We start from the raw sequence: 22,047 nt of genomic DNA, 5'->3' as shown, positions 1-22,047 counted from the left end.
GGCTGTTGTAAATAGCACTGCAATGAAGATTGGAGTGCATGTATCCTTTTGGATTATGTTCTTCACTGGATATATGCCCAGGAATGAGGTTGCAGGATCAGACTTAGAAAACGAACTTATGTTTACAAAGGGATGAAATGTTGGGGAAGGGATAGTCAGAGAGTTTGAGATTGACATGTACACATTGCTATTTTTTTTATTTACTTATTTATTTATTATTTTTGACTGTGCTGGATCTTTGTTGCTGCACAGGCTTTCTCTAGTTGCAGTGAGCAGGGGCTCCTCTCTAGTTTCAACGTGTGGGCTTTTCATTGCAGTGGCTCTCCTGCTGCAGAGCAGAGGCTCTAGGACACACAGGCTTCAGTAGTTGTGACACGTGGGCTCAGTAGTTGTGCTTGCTGGGTTCTAGAGTACAGGTTCAGTAGTTGTGGCACATGAATTTATTTGCTTTTTCATGTGGGATCTTCCTGGACCAGAAATCAAAACCGTGCCTCCTGCATTGACAGGTGGATTCTTTATCACTGAGCCACCAGGGAAGCCCCAGACTGCTATTTTTAAAATGGATAAGTGTTTGTTAGCCATCTGTATGTCTTTTTTGGAGAAATGTCTATTTAGTTCTTTGGCCCATTTTTTGATTGGGTCGTTTATTTTTCTGGAGTTGAGCTGTAGGAGTTGCTTGTATATTTTTGAGATTAGTTGTTTGTCGGTTGCTTCATTTGCTATTATTTTCTCCCATTCTGAAGGCTGTCTTTTCACCTTGCTAATAGTTTCCTTTGATGTGCAGAAGCTTTTAAGGTTAATTAGGTCCCATTTGTTTATTTTTGCTTTTATTTCCAATATTCTGGGAGGTGGGTCATAGAGGATCCTGCTGTGATGTATGTCGGAGAGTGTTTTGCCTATGTTCTCCTCTAGGAGTTTTATAGTTTCTAGTCTTACATTTAGATCTTTAATCCATTTTGAGTTTATTTTTGTGTATGGTGTTAGAAAGTGGTCCAGTTTCATTCTTTTACAAGTGGTTGACCAGATTTCCCAGCACCACTTGTTAAAGAGATTGTCTTTAATCCATTGTATATTCTTGCCTCCTTTGTCGAAGATAAGGTGTCCATATGTGCGTGGATTTATCTCTGGGCTTTCTATTTTATTCCATTGATCAATATTTCTGTCTTTGTGCCAGTACCATACTGTCTTGATAACTGTGGCTTTGTAGTAGAGCCTGAAGTCAGGTAGGTTGATTCCTCCAGTTCCATTCTTCTTTCTCAAGATCGCTTTGGCTATTCGAGGTTTTTTGTATTTCCATACAAATTGTGAAATTATTTGTTCTAGCTCTGTGAAGAATACTGTTGGTAGCTTGATAGGGATTGCATTGAATCTATAAATTGATTTGGGTAGTATACTCGTTTTCACTATATTGATTCTTCCAATCCATGAACATGGTATATTTCTCCATCTATTAGTGTCCTCTTTGATTTCTTTCACCAGTGTTTTATAGTTTTCTATATATAGGTCTTTAGTTTCTTTAGGTAGATATATTCCTAAGTATTTTATTCTTTCCGTTGCAATGGTGAATGGAATTGTTTCCTTAATTTCTCTTTCTGTTTTCTCATTATTAGTGTATAGGAATGCAAGGGATTTCTGTGTGTTGATTTTATATCCTGCAACTTTACTGTAGTCATTGATTATTTCTAGTAATTTTCTGGTGGACTCTTTAGGGTTTTCTATGTAGAGGATCATGTCATCTGCAAATAGTGAGAGTTTTACTTCTTCTCTTCCAATTTGGATTCCTTTTATTTCTTTTTCTGCTCTGATTGCTGTGGCCAAAACTTCCAAAACTATGTTGAATAGTAATGGTGAAAGTGGGCACCCTTGTCTTGTTCCTGACTTTAGAGGAAATGCTTTCAATTTTTCACCATTGAGGATAATGTTTGCTGTGGGTTTGTCATATATAGCTTTTATTATGTTGAGGTATGTTCCTTCTGATGGCTAACAAACACATGAAAAGATGCTCAACATCACTCATTATCAGAGAAATGCAAATCAAAACCACTATGAGGTACCATTTCACACCAGTCAGAATGGCTGCGATCCAAAAGTCTACAAATAATAAATGCTGGAGAGGGTGTGGAGAAAAGGGAACCCTCTTACACTGTTGGTGGGAATGCAAACTAGTACAGCCACTATGGAGAACAGTGTGGAGATTCCTTAAAAAACTGGAAATAGAACTCCCTTATGATCCAGCAACCCCACTGCTGGGCATACACACTGAGGAAACCAGAAGGGAAAGAGACACGTGTACCCCAATGTTCATCGCAGCACTGTTTATAATAGCCAAGACATGGAAGCAACCTAGATGTCCATCAGCAGATGAATGGATAAGAAAGCTGTGGTACATATACACAATGGAGTATTACTCAGCCATTAAAAAGAATACATTTGAATCAGTTCTAATGAGGTGGATGAAACTGGAGCCTATTATACAGACTGAAGTAAGCCAGAAGGAAAAACATAAATACAGTATACTAACGCATATATATGGAATTTAGAAAGATGGTAACAATAACCCGGTGTACGAGACAGCAAAAGAGACACTGATGTATGGAACAGTCTTATGGACTCTGTGGGAGAGGGAGAGGGTGGGAAGATTTGGGAGAATGGCAATGAAACATGTAAAATATCATGTAGGAAACGAGTTGCCAGTCCAGGTTCGATGCATGATGCTGGATGCTTGGGGCTGGTGCACTGGGACGGCCCAGAGGGATGGTATGGGGAGGGAGGAGGGAGGAGGGTTCGGGATGGGGAACACATGTATACCTGTGGCGGATTCATTTTGATATTTGGCAAAACTAATACAATTATGTAAAGTTTAAAAATAAAATAAAATTAGAGAAAGGAAAAAAAAATAAATAAAATGGATAAGTGACAGGACCTTCTACTGTACAGCACAGGAAATTCTTCTCAATATTCTGTAACAACCTAATTGGGAAAAGAATTTGAAAAAGAATAGATATGTGTATATGTATAACTGAATCACCTTACTGTATACTTGAAACGAACACAACATTGTTAATCAACCGTACTCCAGTATAAAATTTTAAAAAGTTTAAAAAAATAGACACAGACACTTTAGAAATCTGAGTTGATATGAAGTATATTTTATTCCCTGGAAGATGGTACCTATATTTATAAGCAGTATGTTTTGGGTGCTCAGTCACTCAGTCGTGTCTGACTCTTTGTGACCCAAAGGACTGTAGCCAGCCAGGCTCCTTTGTCCATAAAATTTTCTAGATGAGAAAACTGGAGTGGGTTGCCAATTCCTACTCCAGGGGATCTTCCCAACCCAGGGATTAAACTCACATCTCTTGCGTCTTGTCTACTGCATTGGCAGGTGGATTTTTACTACTAGCACCGCTTGGGAAGCATATGTTTTACCCTTCGCTTTTTATCAGTCCTTATAATTTACTGTCCAATTACCTGTAGTTTTGTAGGGATTTCAATATTGTTTTAAAAAAATCATGCTGATCCAGAATATTTTGTGAATAACAGCAATTTGGGGATTGGAAATCACACCTTGTATTGGCTTCTAACCTCATGGTCTTATCCACATGCATGGTAAATTCCGTATTTTAATAGGTTCCATGAAACAGTTATTAATGACTGAGAAAATTTATCTCATGAAGTCTGCTTTGTAAATTTTTGTGCATCTGAGAGAAAAATATAAGAGAAATAAAAAGTTCAACCAAAGAACATTGAGACTGAGCTTAAACTAAAGGTTCTGACTAGGAAAATGAACTTCCCTAAGGTGTATATCCAATAACAGCCTTGTCCTTTTTATTGTTACCCTCATTTTTTTCTTTTTAATTGTTACCCCCTTTTTTCTTTTAATATGAAAAATGTTTTTAGAAAGTGATTGAAGCAATCAAATTACATACTTAATATTCTGGAAAAATAAGGAAAGAAAAAAATACATATTATTTACATTTATTTTTCCAGGTTACAAACCACTCATTTGTTAATCATTTTTTTCTGTATATTTGCCATTTTATGTACTTTATTCTTTGAGTTTCTGTCCTACTACATGTTTCATATACCTCAAGGAAGTCATTAAAAATCATTCAGGATTTCTTCTCTCTGTGCCCAAAATTAAAAACTTCACAGTTAGACACCTAAGTTGTTCTGCATTTTGAACTATAAGCAAGGAATATCACCCAAATGAGCACTGACTGTTTTCCTTAAAAGGGTATCCAGCAACAGAAGGATCCAACTTTAGCATCCAATGTGCAGAAATTGAATGGTTTTATTGCATAATATGGGAGAATTGCTCACTACTGTCTGTTCCTGCTGACAGTCCTGATGTTCAGTCTGGTAATATCCTCAAAGCTTTTTTTTTTTTTTAACTCAGTACTTTGATATTAGATGTTAATGTGTTCCTGGTCTATGGGAGGAGAAGCAGTGGGACAATTAAGCAAGAATTCAGTCTAGGGGGAGTCAGTGCAAGAAAGTAAGGATTGAATGAGAAAACCTAAGGTTTGGTTTACTTTTTCTGTCAATTTTGTCAATATAAATGCAGCATAAAATGCAATAACCTGGACTTTTGCTCTGACATCAGAATAGCCAAATGGCCAAGGCATTAAACTGCATTTGCTAATTTCTTGTTCTATGGCTATCTTCTCCGTTAATGTCTCTAGAATGCTTCAAGTTCCCTCTTCATGGAATTCTCCAGGCGAGAGTACTAGAGCAGGTACTCTTCTGCAGGGGATCTTCCCAACCCAGGGATCAAACCTGGGTCTCCCACATTGCAGGCAGATTCTTTACCGTCTGAATCTATAGGGAAGCCAATGTCCCTATACAGATCCCAAATATTGACATTACTAGAGCACTGGCCATGTGAGCTTTATAGAATTAAAAGTATCCCTCTAAATATGCTTAGATTATATTTCATTCCCAATTGGAATTAATGTGAAAACTTATTAATGCATTCAGTTATATAATAGAATAACAAACTTTTGCAACATTTTTATAAAATTCAGAAAATATTTTAAGTCTACAGTTTCTCCTTCCCATTGTACATTTAAGTTACATTAATTGTAGATGTTTATAAATTATGAATGATATTGAATATGTAAGATTGAACATTAATAGTTTTCTTCCAGTTTAGAAACCAAACACAGTGCTTGTTAAAGGTCTAAAGTGGACTTGGCACTGAATACTGAATGTCTGAAGAATCTTCTTTGTTGTTAGAATTGTTGACCCAGTATTTATTTATTAATTACATTATATAGTTTACATTAGGGTTCACTTTGTGTTATAAATTTTATGAACTTTACAAGTGTAATGATGAAATGTATCCATCATAACAGTATCACAGAGAATAGTTTCACTATGCTGAAAATCCCCTGTGTTCCATCTATTCATTCCTCCCTTTTTACCAATGAAACTCTGGCAATCACTGATTTTTTTTTTTTTTAAACTGTGTCCGTAGTTTTAACCTTTTCCAATATGTCATATAGCTTAAATACTACAGTATGTAACCTTTTCATATTGATTTAATTCATTATCAATATGTATTTAAATTTCCCCCATGTCTTTTTGTAGCTTGATATTGAATAGCTGATTTGTTTTCATTGCTATTTAATATTCCACTGTATCAATGTATAACAGTTTCCTTATCCATTCTACTATTGACGGAGAATGGTTGCTTGCAAGTTTTGGTAATTATAAGCCAAACTTCAATAAATATTCATGTGAAGGTTTTGTGTAGATGTAAGCTTTCAACTCATTTGAGTAAATACCAAGGAACACAACTGCTAGATCATATGTTAAGAGCTTGTTAGGTTTTATTTAAAAAAAAAAAGCCCAATTGGCTTTCAAAGTGGCCATACAGTTTTGCGTTTCCACCAGCAATGAACGAGAGTTCCTGTTGGTCCAGAATCTCTCAGTACTTGGTATCTCAGGGTTCTGAATTTTGGTCATTCTAATAGTTATGCAGTTTTAATTGCATATCTCACTGTTTTAATTGCAGTTCCCTGATGATATGTAATGTTACACATATTTTCATATGCTTACTTTTCATCTATATGTTTTCTTTGGGTGTCTGGTCAGATCTTATTCTAACATTTTTAGACATTTTCGTTTTATTTTTATTGTTGAATTTTTAAGAATTCTTTGTAGATTTAGAATACCAGTCCTTTGGCAGATGTATTTTGCAATTGTTTCCCCCCTAATCTGTGGCTTGCCTTTTCATTCACTTAACAGTGCCTTTCACAGAGCAGATGTTTCAAATTTTTATTAAGTCTACTTTCTTAATTTTTCTTTCTTTCTTTCTTTTTTTTTTTTTACTTTTGGTGTAGTATTTAAAAAGTCATTTCCAAATTCAAAGTTAACCTAGATTTTCTCCTAGGAGTTTTAAAGTTTTGCATCTTACATGTAGATTTATGATTCCACATTTAATTTATCATTCACATTTTTCCCCTGGATAGAAAAAATACTTGAAAAATTGGTGGCTACCAAGACAAAATACACAAAGTATAATTTTTCAAAATCAAAAGCAAGATTTTTATAGATTTAAAGTGTTACAAGTTATTATTGGGAGACACAATAATCCTTGTTTAAGGAGAACTGGCTAAAGGAATGGCTAAATAAAATATCTTCGAGACAAACTGGCTAATGGTCTGACAGAGTAGTAAAAATGTAAGCTTTAGGGTATTGTTTTCCATAAAAATCCTTCCCATCTCTATCAAAAATTTATTTGCAATCCTATGGGCCAAGAATTACTAGCTTTGCTATCTCTTTTAAACAAATTGAGCATCTACAGAATTGTAAAATTTCCTAACCAATAGTAAATAGCTAGCGGAAGAAAGATACTCACTGCTGGAGAATTAGATACCTGCCAGGTACGCTGGGTTCACAATGTCTGAGGTCAGGTACTACACCGTCCGGGGTTTGTTGAATCTGCAGAAGAACTGAGGATATGGAGACTCAGCTACAAGATGTCAAGTTAACCCCAACATTGTTCAAGGGTCAACAGTTGCTGAGTATACTTGTTTGATAATAAATTCTCCAGAATTCCTTTAAGTATAGTTGGTAAAGAACTAGTTTGGGAATAGCAATCTTTATGTTTCTCTTCATTGTTGTCAGAAGTGTGTCAAGTAAGTCTGAGCTGGTTCAAGTCCAATGAAGAATAAGTGGCTTATAGTGAATATGAGCAAACTTTAAAATTTAACAAACTAAATAAATATTAACAAAATTTGATGATAAAATGATAAGATGAATGGATAATTTTGACTGTTATCTTTGAGGAAGAATAAAAGACAATGAAAGAAAGTAATTCTTACCAGTATTTTATAAAAACTATAAATTGAGTAAAATTTTTAAAAATTGTAAATCAGAATATTCTAAACCTGCAACTTTTATAATATTTTACATCAAATATACTTCAATTAAATTTTTGTAAAAATTAGAAAGTAATTCTTTCTGGTTACTGGATTTTAAACCTTTTACAGATAGGGATTTGCCTATTTATCATCTATATAATCTACATTTTCTAACATATCATAATAGTCTCAGGAAAGGAGATAGAGGAAGGTTTTAAGGATGTAGAAAAGAGATGCAAATTTTCAAAAGGTTTTGCATTTAGCTACATACATGTTCTTTATTCTCAAAATAGCACTTGCCTAAATCTTTATGTAGGATAGTAGTTAATTTGGAGAACAATTTTCAAGATCAAATCTTACTAAAAAGAAATTTTGGCCACCTTTAGGTAGATACACAAACAGGAATTTAACATATACTGGTGTTTTCCATTAGCTTTTTAGCTTCATGTGTTTTTGTTAAAAGAGAAAATAAAATTATTGTGTAGTTGCCTATGTAATAAATTTTAAATTTACAGGTATAGATCCAAGTGTAAAAAATGGAAACTTATTTTCTTATAATTAAAATTAGTTAAATCTCTGAGCTCATGTACAGTGGGTTGCTAACAGTGGAAACAGTGTCAGACTTTATTTTGGGGGGCTCCAAAATCATTGCAGATGGTGACTGCAGCCATGAAATTAAAAGACGCTTACTCCTTGGAAGGAAAGTTATGACCAACCTAGATAGCATATTCAAAAGCAGAGACATTACTTTATCAACAAAGGTCCATCTAGTCAAGGCTATGGTTTTTCCAGTGGTCATGTATGGATGTGAGAGTTGGACTGTGAAGAAAGCTGAGCACCAAAGAATTGATGCTTTTGAACTGTGGTGTTGGAGAAGACTCTTGAGAGTCCCTTGGACTGCAAGGAGATCCAACCAGTCCATTCTGAAGGAGATCAGCCCTGGCATTTCTTTGGAAGGAATGATGCTAAAGCTGAAACTCCAGTATTTTGGCCACCTCATTCAAAGAGTTGGCTCGTTGGAAAAGACTCTGATGCTGGGAGGGATTGGGGGCAGGAGGAGAAGGGGATGACAGAGGATGAGATGGCTGGATGGCATCACTGACTCGATGGACGGGAGTCTGAGTGAACTCCGGGAGTTGGTGATGGACAGGGAGGCCTGGCGTGCTGCAATTCATGGGGTCACAAAGAGTCAGACATGACTGAGCGACTGAACTGAACTGAACCTTTATCTTGCCAATATAAGAAATCCAACCTCTTTTGGCTTAAAACACAGTCTCTTTAGAATAAAAGTTTTCTCTTTATTAAAATATTCTTTTCTCTCTTCTTTTCTTCTCAGAATTTTGTTTTACATATGCACCCATCAGGGGAAGAAACCGTTGGTGGTATATTATTCCCCATTCAATGGATTATAGCACAGACACTCTACCTCTTTAGGTTTTACCATTGATCTATTCAAAGCCCAGCTTTGGGAATTAAAGTAAAGCAACTTTTACCTCTCAGTGGACATGAGTTTGAGCAAGCTCTGGGAGATGGTGAAGGACAGGGAAACCTGATGTGCTGCAGCCCATGGGGTCGAAAAGAGTCAGACACGACTGAGCAACTGAACGACAACAACCCCTCAAATAAGTATGGCTTTTGGCAAATGAAATGTGCTTCCACTTTAGGTCTGTTCTTTGGGCTATGGGTTCATACAATTCTGCTTTAGAAGTTAAAAGTCAGTAAATTAACTTCTCACTGGATTTTGTTTGTTTCTACTCTCCCTGAGGCAAGTTCTATTTTAATTGTAGAAAACTAAAGAATTAAAAAATCATAGAAAGCATTTATGTGTATTTCAAAATTTTATTGTGGCTATACTTGCTGCAGTGACTAAAGATGGAGTCACCCAGAGAAGTCTACAACAAATGAAATATCTTGTAGTCTAAGATCAATTCCTTTATTGCCCTGTTTATTACTGTTTTCCAGCAAAACAGAAATCACCCTTTGCATCTCAGAATAGCTATAAAATGAGCGATAGAAATTGCTAGTAGTTCAGCAATTCTATACTCTTAAAATAATGTGCTTCAGGATATTTCATCACTCACCCCAAATCAAATGTTAAGCTGACACTCTAAAGCGATTAAGATATATCTTCAACTAATCCTTCAAAACGTATAATACAGTTGACCCTTGAAAAACATGGGTTTGAACTGCACAGGTCCACTTACACAAGGATAATTTTCAAATAATATCACAGTAAATATCTCAGTACTACACTGTCCAGAGTTGTTGAATCTGCAGAGGAACTGGGGATGTGGAGACTCAGCTACAAGTTATATACAAGTTAACCCCAACATTGCTCAAGGGTCAACAGTTGCTGAGTATACTTGTTTTATAATAACATTTTCTTTCTTTTAAACCTTATTGTAAAAATTATGTAATTGTTGAGTCCAGGTACACCTGTAATTGAGAAAAAAGTAAATTTGGAGGTGGAACTCCTAATGATTTTCATATGTCAGAAGAGCTTCCCTGGTGGTTTAGTGGTAAAGTTGCTGCTGCTGCTAAGTCGCTTCAGTGGTGTCCGACTCTGTGCGACCCCATAGACGGCAGCCCACCAGGCTCCCCCATCCCTGGGATTCTCCAGGCAAGAACACTGGAGTGGGTTGCCATTTCCTTCTCCAATGCATGAAAGTGAAAAGTGAAAGTGAAGTCACTCAGTTGTGTCGGACTCCTAGTGATCCCATGGACTGCAGCCTACCAGGCTCCTCCGTCCATGGGATTTTCCAGGCAAGAGTACTGGAGTGTGGTGCCATTGTCTTCTCCAAGTAATAAAGTATCTGCCTGCTAATGTAGGTGATGTACATTGGATCCCTGGGAGGTGAAGATCCCCTGAAGAAGGAAATGGCAGGCCACTCCAATATTCTTACCTGGAAAATCCCATGGACAGAGGAGCCTGGAGGGCTTCAGTCCATGGGGTCACAAAAGTCGGACATGGCTTAGTGACTAAACAACCACAACAAAAGAGGAAACTCATGCCAACAGCAAAGACTTAAGAGATACATCAGTAGCAAGTTTTTCACAGAGTATTTGGTGTTTTATTTCCTTGCTAGAGATGTGGGGTTATAATGCTAGACCTAAAACCTTCAGCTATCATGAAGGCCTTTTTAATTACTTAAATTCACCTGAAATATGACTAGTAAAGAAATAATTGTTTTTAAGAAATTAACTTAGTGTTTAGTTACTGTGTATGTGGGAGGTGCCCATTCTTTTTTTTTTTTTTTCTTTTTCTGGCACTCTGTGTTTAGCATTTCATGCAAATAATTGTTGCTGGCATTTTGTGAAACATTCAGCATAGTGGGAAAGTGTCACAATAATGGAAATCTTGCAAACCTTTCTTAATGTTTCTGTGCTATATTTAATATTAGTAATTCAAAAGATCATTTAGTCATCATTTCCAACATTCTCAATATAACTGCTTCAGATAAAATCTGTTATATGCTTCTTGTCATTTATTTCCCTTATTTTACATTGTATATTTTCATGTAAGATTTTTATTTTCATATCTGACTCTACCTCTATAATTCTTCACCAAAATTAACACCATGGCTTTTGACTGTGTTGCTCAATCTAAAGCAATAACCACAAAAACTTCTATAAGGCCAAGAAAAAATGAATCAGAAAAATTCTTATTGTATTTTTTTATTCTCTGCTTAAAGCAATAAAATGATATGTAAGTATATATCTCCTTGTTTTATAGAAAAAGTGAACATTTAATCATTGTTACTGAATATTCTTTGTGCATTTTTCCTGTGCAAAATCATAGAAAAAAATAGTTCATGACAGCTATGATTTCACCTTTAATTAAACAGAAATTACTGAGTTTATTAGATCATTAATCTTCTAAGAATGAGCAATATTTTTTCTTTCCTAAATATCTTTTCACTTTCATAGAACTGGGCAAAAACAGCTCTGCAATCTAAAATTAAGCAGCCATAGTGAATACAGATTAAACATTTATTGAGTACATATATGTTGTGTTTTTTTGTTTTTTTTTTTCTTTAATCTTCCCAGCATACTTGGAAAGTAACAGTTTCTTAATGTGTCATTAAAGGGTGCATCTGTGGATTTCTTAAAAACTGGTAATTATTATGCCTTCCACATTTATACTTGTACTTCAGTTCCAGGGGAAACATGATGGTGATGATACACATGTGCTTTCTGTTGAGATGGGACTGTGCCTGGATTTATTATAGGCCTTAATGACACATTCATAACTGAATGCTACAAATTAGGTTAAACCTCCAGTGAATTTATAATGAAGGTTTTCAGTACTTAATCTTTTTTATTCAAATGAACTACTGCCCTTAATATGGGTTAAACTGACTAAATTTAAGGCTACAGAAATGTGTCTACCAATGTTTATAACCCATAATTTAGGATTTAGACAAAATAATTTGCAATCCCCAGGTGCATCTTATAAGAAGAATTCATTCATTCATTCAATAGACATTATCCTAATAGATGCCTTGTCCTGTGCCAAGGGCTAGATACCTCAAGGAAAAAGATAAAATTCCTGCACTTGTATCTATTTGCCAGTCTACTGGAGAAATAGTTTCATTTGTGCATCACTAAAACACAGAAAGAAGCTCTAATGAAAACATGTAAACTATTTTATGTGAAACCCAAACATCATGGAACTGAATTGGCCTGTCCTGAGGCAGAGCATTTAACTAGTGTATTTAAAGAGTACTACGAGCAAGCAGGCCAGAGGGGATTGGCAACTGTTTTATTATGGTTTGGAATAAGAAATATGTATCAGTCAGTCTCTCCCATCAGGAAGCTTCCATAACCCTCTTATCCTTCTCCATCAGAGGGTAGACAGACTGAAAACCACAGTCACAGAAAACTAACCAATCTGATCACATGGACCACAGCCTGTCTAACTCAATGAAACTATGAGTCATGCTGTGTAGGGCCACCCAAGACAGCTGGGTCTGGTGGAGAGTTCTGACAAAACATGGTCCACTGGAGAAGGGAATGGCAACCACTTCAGTATCCTTGCCTTGGGAACCCCATGAACAGTAGGAAAAGGCAAAAAAATAGAACACTGAAAGATGAAGGCCCCAGGTTGGTAGGTGCCCAATATGCTACTGGAGATCAGTGGAGAAATAACTCCAGAAAGAATGAAGAAATGGAGCTAAAGCAAAAACAACACCAAGTTGTGGATGTAACTGGGGATGGAAGTAAAGTCCAATGCTGTAAAAGGCAATATTGCATAGGAACCTGAAACATTAGGTCCATGAATCAAGGAAAATTGGAAGTGGTCAAACGGGAGATGGCAGCAGTGAACATTGACATGTTAGGAATCAGCGAACTAAAATGGACTGGAATGGGTGAATTTGACTCACGTGATCATTATATCTACTACTGTGGACAAGAATCCCTTAGAAGAAATGGAGTAGCCATCATAATTAACAAAAGAGTGTGAAATGCAGTTCAGTTCAGTTCAGTCGCTCAGGTGTGTCCGACTCTTTGTGACCCCATGAATGGCAGCATGCCAGGCCTCCCTGTCCATCACCAACTCCCAGAGTTCACTCAGACTCACGTCCATCGAGTCAGTGATGCCATCCAGCCATCTCATCTTCTGTTGTCCCCTTCTCCTCCTGCCCCCAATGCCTCCCAGCATCAGAGTCTTTTCCAATGAGTCAACTCTTCGCATGAAGTGGCCAAAGTACTGGAGTTTCAGTTTTAGCATCATTCCTTCCAAAGAATATCCAGAGCTAATCTCCTTTAGCATGGACTGGTTGACTCTCCTTTCAGTCCAAGGGACTCTCAAGAGTCTTCTTCAACACCACAGTTCAAAAGCATCAATTCTTCAGCGCTCAGCTTTCTTCACAGTCCAACTCTCACATCCATACATGACCACAGGAAAAACCATAGCCTTGACTAGATGGACTTTTGTTGGCAAAGTAATGTCTCTGCAATACTTGGATGCAATCTCAAAAACGACAGAATGACCTCTGTTCGTTTCCAACGCAAACCATTCAGTATCACAGTAATCCAAGTCTATGCCCTGACCAATAATGCTGTGAAAGCTGAAGTTGAATCATTCTATGAAGACCTACAAGACCTTCTAGAACTAACACTCAAAAAAGATGTCATTTTCATTATAGGAGACTGAAATACAAAAGTAGGAAGTCAAGAAATACCTGGAGTAACAGGCAAATTTCCCCTTGGAGTACAGAATGAAGCAGGGCAAAGGCTAATAGAGTTGTGCCAAAAGAAGGCACAGGTCATAACAAACACCCTCTTCCAATAACACAAGGGAAGACTCTACACATGGACATCACCAGATGGTCAATACCAAAATCAGATTGATTGTATTCTTTGCAGCCAAAGATGGAGAAGCTCTATACAGTCAGCAAAAACAAGACCAGAAGCTGACTGTGGCTCAGATCATGAACTCCTTATTGGTAAATTCAGATTTAAATTGAGGAAAGTAGGGAAAACCACTAGACCATTCAGGTATGACCTAAATTATATACCTTATGACTATACAGTGGAAGTGCAAATAGATTCAAGAGATTAGGTCTGATAGACAGAGTGCCTGAAGAACTTATGACTAAAGTTCATGACACTGTACAGGAGGTAGTGATCCAGACCATCCCTAGGAAAAAGAAATGCAAGACAGCCAATGGTTGTCTGAGGAGGCTTTGCAAACAACTATGAAAAGAAGAGAAGCAAAAGGCAAAGGAGAAAAGGAAAGATATACCCATTTAAATACAGAGTTCCAAAGAATAGCAAGGAGAGATAAGAAAGCCTTTCTCAGTGATCAGTGCAAAGAAATAGAGGAAAACAATAGAATGGGAAAGACTAGAGATCTCTTCAAGATTTAGAGATAACAAGGGAAGTTTTCATGTAGAGATGGGCCAATAAAGGACAGAAAGTATATGGAGCTAAGGAGCAGAAGTTGTTAGGAAGAGGTGGAAAAAATATATAGAAGAACTATACAAAAAAGATCTTCATGACCCAGATAATCATGATGGTGTGATCACTCAACTAGAGCCAGACATCCTGGAATGCGAAATCAAGTCTGCCTTAGAAAGCATCACTAGGAACTAGGCTAGTGGAGGTGACGGAATTCCAGTTGAGCTATTTCAAATCCTAAAAGATGATGCTGTTAAAGTGCTGCACTCAATATAGCAGTAAATTTGGAAAACTCAGCAGTGGCCACAGGACTTGAAAAGGTCAGTTTTCATTCCAATCCCAAAGAAAGGTAATGCCAATGATGCTCAAACTACTGCACAATTGCACACATCTCACATGCCAGCAAAGTAAAGCTCAAAATTCTCCATGTCAGGCTTCAATAGTACCTGAACCATGAACTTCCAGATGTTCAAGCTGGATTGAATAAAGGCAGAGGAACCAGAGATCAAATTGCTAAAATCCTTTAGGTCATCAAAGAAGCAAGATATTTCCAGAAAAACATCTATTTCTGCTTTATTGACTATGCCAAAGCCTTTGACTGTGTAGAACACAACATTTGGTGGAAAATTCTTCAAGAGATGGCAATACCAGACCATCTGCTGCTGCTGCTGCTGCTAAGTCGCTTCAGTCGTGTCCAACTCTGTGCGACCCCGTAGACAGCAGCCCACCAGGCTCCCTCGTCTCTGGGATTCTCCAGGCAAGAACACTGGAGTGGGTTGCCATTTTCTTCTCCAATGCGTGAAAGTGAAAAGTGAAAGTGAAGTTGCTCAGTCATGTCCGACTCTAGCGACCTCATGGACTGCAGCCTACCAGGCTCCTCCGTTCATGGGATTTTCTAGGCAAAAGTACTGGAGTGGGGTGCCATTGCCTTCTCCAACCAGACCATCTAACTGCCTCTATGAAATCTGTATGCAGTCCAGGAAGAAACAGTTAGAACTGGACATGGAACAACAGACTGGTCAAATCAGGAAAGGAGTACATCAAGGCTGTATATTGTCACCCTGCTTATTTAACATATGAAGAGTACATCATGCAAAATGCCGAGCTGGATGAAACACAAGCTGAAATCAAGATTTCTGGGAGAAATATCAATAACCTCAGATATGCAGACACCACCCTTATGGCAGAAAGTGAAGAACTAAATAGTCTCTTGATGAAAGTGAAAGAAAAGAGTGAAAAAGTTGGCTTAAAACTCAATATTCAGAAAACTAAAATCATGGCATCTGGTCCCATCACTTCATGGCAAATAGGTGGGGAAACAGTGGAAACAGTGACAGACTTTATTTTGGGGGGCTTCAAAATCACTGCAGATGGTGACTGCAGCCATGAAATTAAAAGACCTCACTCCTTTAAGAAAAGTTATGACCAACCTAGACAGCTTATTAAGGTCCATTTAGTCAAAGTTATGGTTTTCCCAGTAGTCAAGTATGGATGTGAGAGTTGGACTGTATAAAAACCTGAGTGCCAAAGAATCGATGTTTTTGAACTGTGGTGTTGGTGAAGACTCTTTAGAGTCCTTTGGACAGCAAGAAGGTCCAACCAGTCCATCCTAAAGGAAATCAATCCTGAATATTCATTGGATGGACTGATGCTGAATCTGAAACTCCAGTATTTTGCCCAACTGATGTGAAGAACCACCTCATTGGAAAAGACCCTGATTCTGAGAAAGATTGAAGGCAGGAGGAGAAGGGGACAACAGAGGATTAGATGGTTGGATGTCATCACCAACTGAATGTGTATGAGTTTGAGTGAACTCCAGGAGTTGGTGATGGACAGGGATGTGGTGTACTGTAGTCCATGGGGTCACAAAGAGTTGGACAGGACTGAGAGACTGAACTGACTGATTTAGTATTTTCCTATTTCTGGCACAAAGCTCCTAAAACCCTTGGAATGCACTAAGTGATAAGAACAATAAAGGTGTCTTTAGTATGTTAATGAAGTGATTTTGAGGAACCCCCCCAAGGATGGAGGCTGAATGACAGGGCAACCAACCATGTGATTAGAAGGTTTCAATTCCTCCTCTTTACTTCTGGGAAGGGTAAAAGGGCTGGAGGCTGAATTGATTTCCAGTGGCCAATGATTTAATCAATTGAGCCTATGAAATAGAGCCTCCATAAAATCCCCAAATGATGGGGTTTAGAGAGCTTCCAGGTTGGTGAACCCTTGGAAATTTGGGGAAAGTGACGTGCATGGAGAGGGCATGGAAACTCTGTGTCTTTCTCTATCCTTACTCTCTGCTTCTCTTCCATCTGGCCATTCCTGAGTTACAAAAGTTACATCTAGTCAGTAAAATGTTTCTCTGAGTTTTTTGAGCTACTCTAGTAAATTAATCATGCCTGAAAAGGAGGTTGTGGGAACCTCTGATTTATAGCCAGTTGGTCAGAAATACATGTAACACCCTCAACTTGGATGGGTGTCTGAAGTCTGAGGAGGGGGTCATGGGAACCTTTAGTTTGTAGCAGTTATTCAGAAGCACAGCTAAAAATCTTGGCTTATGATTGGTGTCTGTAGTAGGGATGGAAAGTTGTAGTCTTGTGAGACTAAACCCTTAACCTGTGGAATCCGATGCTCTCTCCAGATATGTGTGTGTGTGTGTGTGTGTGTGTGTTAGTCACTCAGTCGTGTCCGACTCTTTGTGACTCCATGGGCTGTAGCACTCCTATATGTCAGGCTCTTCTGTCCATGGAATTCTGCAGGCAAGAATATTGGAGTGAATTGTCATTCCCTTCTCCAGGGCATCTTCTGGACCTAGGGATTGAACCAGGGTCTCCTTTGCAGACAGATTCTTTACTGTCAGAGCCACCTGGGAAGAACACATCTCCAGGTAGATAGTGTTGGAATTGATTTAAATTCCAGATCACCCAGTTGGTGTACAGAGAGTTGCTAGTTAGTGTGGAAAAGCCTACACACACAAACACATATACAGATCCAAGTGAAATTGGGTCTAGAAACCCAAAAGAGCAGTCTTGGTCAAGGTTCTAATATGCTCACTGGCACAGAGGCTTGAAAAATTATGGCAGGTTTGGAAAATTATAAAATAAATATAACAAGCATAAAAGGCATGCAGAGGAATAGTAGACATCAAGTCTTAGAAGTTCACTGGGGACCATATTCTTTGATAGTTTGGATTTTATGCTTTGCACAGTAAGAGGAAGGTGTGACTCTGCAAAGAAATAGCTTTATGAATGCCTGTCTTTTGTAGCCTATCTGCAGAAAATCGGCAAGTCCAGAGAGGAGAGAGAAAGTGAGAAAGTTAACAATATGTTCTGGAAAATACTGAGGCCTTTTTTGTTGTTTTCTGTGCATGTTTTGAAGTAATAGAGGCTTAAAATATTTTGGGTGGGTATTCATTTAATAAAGACAGAAACCATTCTTTTAATATCCTTTTAAATTCTTAGAAATATCATTGCCCATGCTTGTTGATATTCCACATGTTTACTCAGCTCCACTCATTAGTTTTGTCTGGGAGAATTAATCATTTTATAGGAAAAAGAAAACCACATTGTTGTACTATACTAATAACTCCCTGCTTTCTGCATGCACTAATCATGCAAAGAAGGAAGGAGAGAAAGAGGTCTGGAGCTACTCTTTAGAGTGAGCAAGTTTCTCTGGGATTCATTTTCTTCAAGTCAATCAATCTTTGTAAAGCCCTCTTTATATACGAGTCTTTTCACAGTTGTAGTGAGGTTGCTGCTTTACAATATAAAATTTATATATTTCACAGTTTTCATCATTTCCTAATTTATAAGATTTCTATAGTTGTATTAAATAGCTTACATCAATGAATATTAGTTGAATGGAATGCTGTAGTTTTATCTGTCTCTATATTTAGTATAGTTTCATAATCTGCATAGTGTTGCTTTTATTAGAATTGTGTTCCATAGTTATACATTTTATTTTGCTTTAATATAGAATTTTCCCTTAATTTCCATTTATAAACCATTCAAATCTAAAATCTAATCTATTGGAATCAGAATCTAAAATCAGTTGCAATCTATAAGAATTGCTGATAAAAATGCAAAGTTTTTATTTTACAAGTTGTGCTATTTTAAAAAGGTATAAGCAGAATTGTCTGTATTTTTTCTTCTTAGTTGTCAATGCCCTTCATTCCCAATGTGTACCTTGTGTGCAACCAGAAATTAACATGATTTACAGTAGTGTCGCTAGCGGGAAGGAATGCTCCTGTCAGTGCAGGAGACTTAAGAGACATGAGTTCAGTTCCTGGGTTGGGAAGATCCCCTGGAGGAGGGCATGGCAACCCACTCTAATATTCTTGCCTGGAGAATCCCATGGACAGAGGAGCCTGGCAAGCTACATTCCATAGAGTCACACAGAATTGGACAAAATTGAAGTGACATAGCACGCACAGTATGCTAGATTTGTGTGATTAAAAAAAACAAAATGAAACAAACCCACTAAACTAATTTGATCTGTTTACTTACAGAGAGCCATATCTTAGAAGATGTCAACAAATGTATCATAGCCCTGAGAGACCAGGATGCTGATAATCTAGACCGAGCTGCAGGTGCTATCCGAGGACGGGCAGCAAGAGTCGCTCACATCGTCACAGGTGAAATGGACAGTTACGAGCCAGGGGCTTACACAGAAGGTGTGATGAGAAACGTGAACTTTCTGACAAGCACTGGTAAGTCTCTGTCCTAAATAACAGTGGCTCTCTTCCTAATAGTTGCATCTACATAGCTACCAAATATTCTTACATATGGAAAGAAAATCTCAGTCTGTGCAGTTTGCTTTGAAATAGATTGCTGTTATCTGATAGGTGCTTAAATCCTGCGGTCATGTGATTTTAAATTTATCTCTGGGGAGTAAATATATTCATCAGAGAAAAAGAACTTTTTATAAATATATGCATTCTATAAATTACTCACAGACTTTAGCCATATATGAATGTTTATTAATGCTAGAGCTATTAGGAGATATAATTAGGCCAGATGTGATAAGTATGCTATAATTTCCAAGCCCTCTTTTAGCTGTACAATTGGTACCCTAGGTTTTTGTTTACTTTGGTTAAGCAGAGCAAACTTGTCCTATGTCTCCAGAGAAATGCTTTCTGCCTTATTTCCCAGTCTCTGCAAAACACTCTTTTGTTCTTTCACATGATCTTTGATTACTTAAGAAATATGGATCCAAGATTTCGTTTTGGTTGGGGCACCCAAGTTAATATTTTCTGAAGTCAGCAAGTAAATGCTTAGTTTCTGAATCACACATTAAACGGCATTCTTATTTTAACAATGTTAAGAAACTTACAGAAAATTCAAAGAAGCATTTGAATTCGTATGAATTCAGAAACAATGGGTGCAATTTGAATGAGGGCAACCAACTATTTTTATGTCATGATGGCAATGGCACCCCACTCCAGTACTCTTGCTTGGAAAATCCCATGGAGGGAGGAGCCTGGTAGGCTGCAGTCCATGGGGTCGCGAAGAGTCGTACATGACTGCGTGACTTCACTTCCACTTTTCACTTTCATGCATTGGAGAAGGAAATGGCAACCCACTCCAGTGTTCTTGCCTGGAGAATCCCAGGGACAGGGGAGCCTGGTGGGCTGCTGTCTATGGGGTTGCACAGAGTCGGACACGACTGAAGCGACTTAGCAGCAGCAGCAGGCAGTAGTTTTACTTGCAAAAAATCCCTTCAGTTCAGTTCAGTTCAGTTCAGTCATTCAGTCGTGTCCGACTCTTTGCAACCCCATGAATCACAGCACGCCAGGCCTCCCTGTGCATTACAAACTCCCGGAGTTCACTCAGACTCAAGTCCGTTGAGTCAGTGATGCCATCCAGCCATCTCATCCTCTGTCGTCCCCTTCTCCTCCTGCCCTCAATCCCTCCCAGCATCAGAGTCTTTGCCAATGAGTCACCCCTTCTCATGAGGTGGCTAAAGGATCTGTGAAAACTTCAGGTTGAATTTTTTTTTTTATTAATTACTTCATAGCATGAGGTGATCATGGACCCATGATTCCTAAAATATTTGAAATTCTTTACTTAAATCATTGATTCTACCTAGAGAATTGTTCTTCATGTTAAATATAGGGTGTATTAAATTTGGATGTACATACTTATTTTGCGAAAGCGGTAGAAGGAATTGAAGATGGGTGATTTGGGAAAAGAGGAAGCTGCTCCTTGGAATTACTTAAAAAACATAAGCTTTTCTTAACCTTCACTAGGGATAGTTCTGAAGAACTGTTCCACAAGGTAAGCTTAGTAAAGCCTGTAGGAAACTGATGATTAGTGTTGCTCTTTTTCTAGCATGTTGATACAGAAATCATTAATGAATCTTGATGGATAGTTTTCTCATTAAGTCTTTGAAAATATTTCTAAAGCAATAAAACACTTAAGATATACTAAGGAAAGAGGAAGGCAGTGTTTTTGCAACTCTTGATAATGATATTTCTAATACTAATTCCTCAAAAGCCCCTGGTGTCACAAATAGGGTACACGGTAGTTGCTTTATCAATGAGGTGTGCTTAAGGATATAATTGTGTTAGAGTAGTTTGGCATCTCTTCCCTAAAATTAAATTTAACTGGTTCTTTCTTATTGGTCAAAATCAAGTGCAGCATTATATGATTTTTTTTCTACCTTCTGGGAATAGAATTGTAAGTAAAAAGAAGAATGCATCAGTGGTTCCCCTTTCAGTCAAGTGAAAAATACCATATAGGAAATTAATTAGATAAAGTCTACCAAGATTGTGCCTACATCTTGCTTCTGTTTTGTAATCATATTGATAATGTGTTGTGAACACATTCTAATACCACAATGCCTGTTTGAGGTACTAAATTTATAGTTTCATTATCCACAGTGTAGAGTCCATATCTGCATATGCAAAGAAGTGGAAGTGAAATTCTAAAGTGTCCAGAGTGTGAAATGCGTTGTGGGAACACTCATTCATAATCAATTTTTATCATTTGAAATCAGAAAATAAAAATGGAACAAGGTTATTTACACATTTAATTATATTTTTTCAATACCTCTATGATTTATAGTGACCTTACAAGGTAACTAACCAACATGGCAGCATTATCATTCAGTAATAAGAGTGAGAAATCCTTTTTTCTCTAATTAGTTGTGTGTAACTTTAATTGAAATTCTCCAGGTAAATTATGTCCTGTGCCCCAAATACAAAAATATAGAATAATCCTGTTATTCTGTGTAAGTCATATCTTCTTATTAACATAACAATATAGTTTATGACTTTCCAATTTTGTCATTTTAGTTTTTAAGATAAGTTTTGGCTTATCTTAAAAAGCTTCGCATTTTGGTTTTATATGTCTAATTTCAAACTTTTCTGAAAACAGCATTCCTTGAAATTTATCAAAAGCATGCCTCACTAAAGGGAATTCTGAGCAATAAATTAGATGAAAATGCTAATTAGATCAGTTTGATCTTAACTAAAGCTGAAATATGTGAGGATTTTCTCTCCCAGAGGGATATTGTCTATGAAAAATACTTCCAACTATTCTATCCTCCACAATTAACAGAAGATGTTCATCTTTGTTCACATCTGCTCATAACTTGGGCTTATTATTTATAAATAATCATCAAATTAAATAATTTGAAATGTCACATTTTATGTTATGAAACCTTAAGAGTTCATCTTTTAGTGAGTGAATGGCCTGCTTTTCTCTTTCTTTCCCTTTTTATACAGTTTTCAGATCTTAACACTTTCTTCTGAAAATAACTTAGTAAGGAGCTATTGTGA

General features: G+C 37.3%; 1 protein-coding gene across 5 annotated transcripts in view; it reads left to right on the top strand.

The window, feature by feature from the left end:
* The window catches only part of CTNNA3 (catenin alpha 3), a 1,905,103-nt gene that overhangs the window by 1,385,925 nt on the left and 497,131 nt on the right, over positions 1–22,047 (top strand). For all 5 annotated transcript variants that reach the window (XM_005226477.5, XM_005226478.5, XM_059882614.1 and 2 more), the window contains 1 exon segment: positions 18,775–18,975. In XM_005226477.5, coding sequence (XP_005226534.1) covers positions 18,775–18,975 — 201 coding nt within the window.

This window comes from Bos taurus, chromosome 28, assembly GCF_002263795.3.
Source record: "Bos taurus isolate L1 Dominette 01449 registration number 42190680 breed Hereford chromosome 28, ARS-UCD2.0, whole genome shotgun sequence".
Lineage (NCBI taxonomy): Eukaryota > Metazoa > Chordata > Mammalia > Artiodactyla > Bovidae > Bos > Bos taurus.
This window is presented reverse-complemented; position numbering and strand designations above follow the sequence as displayed.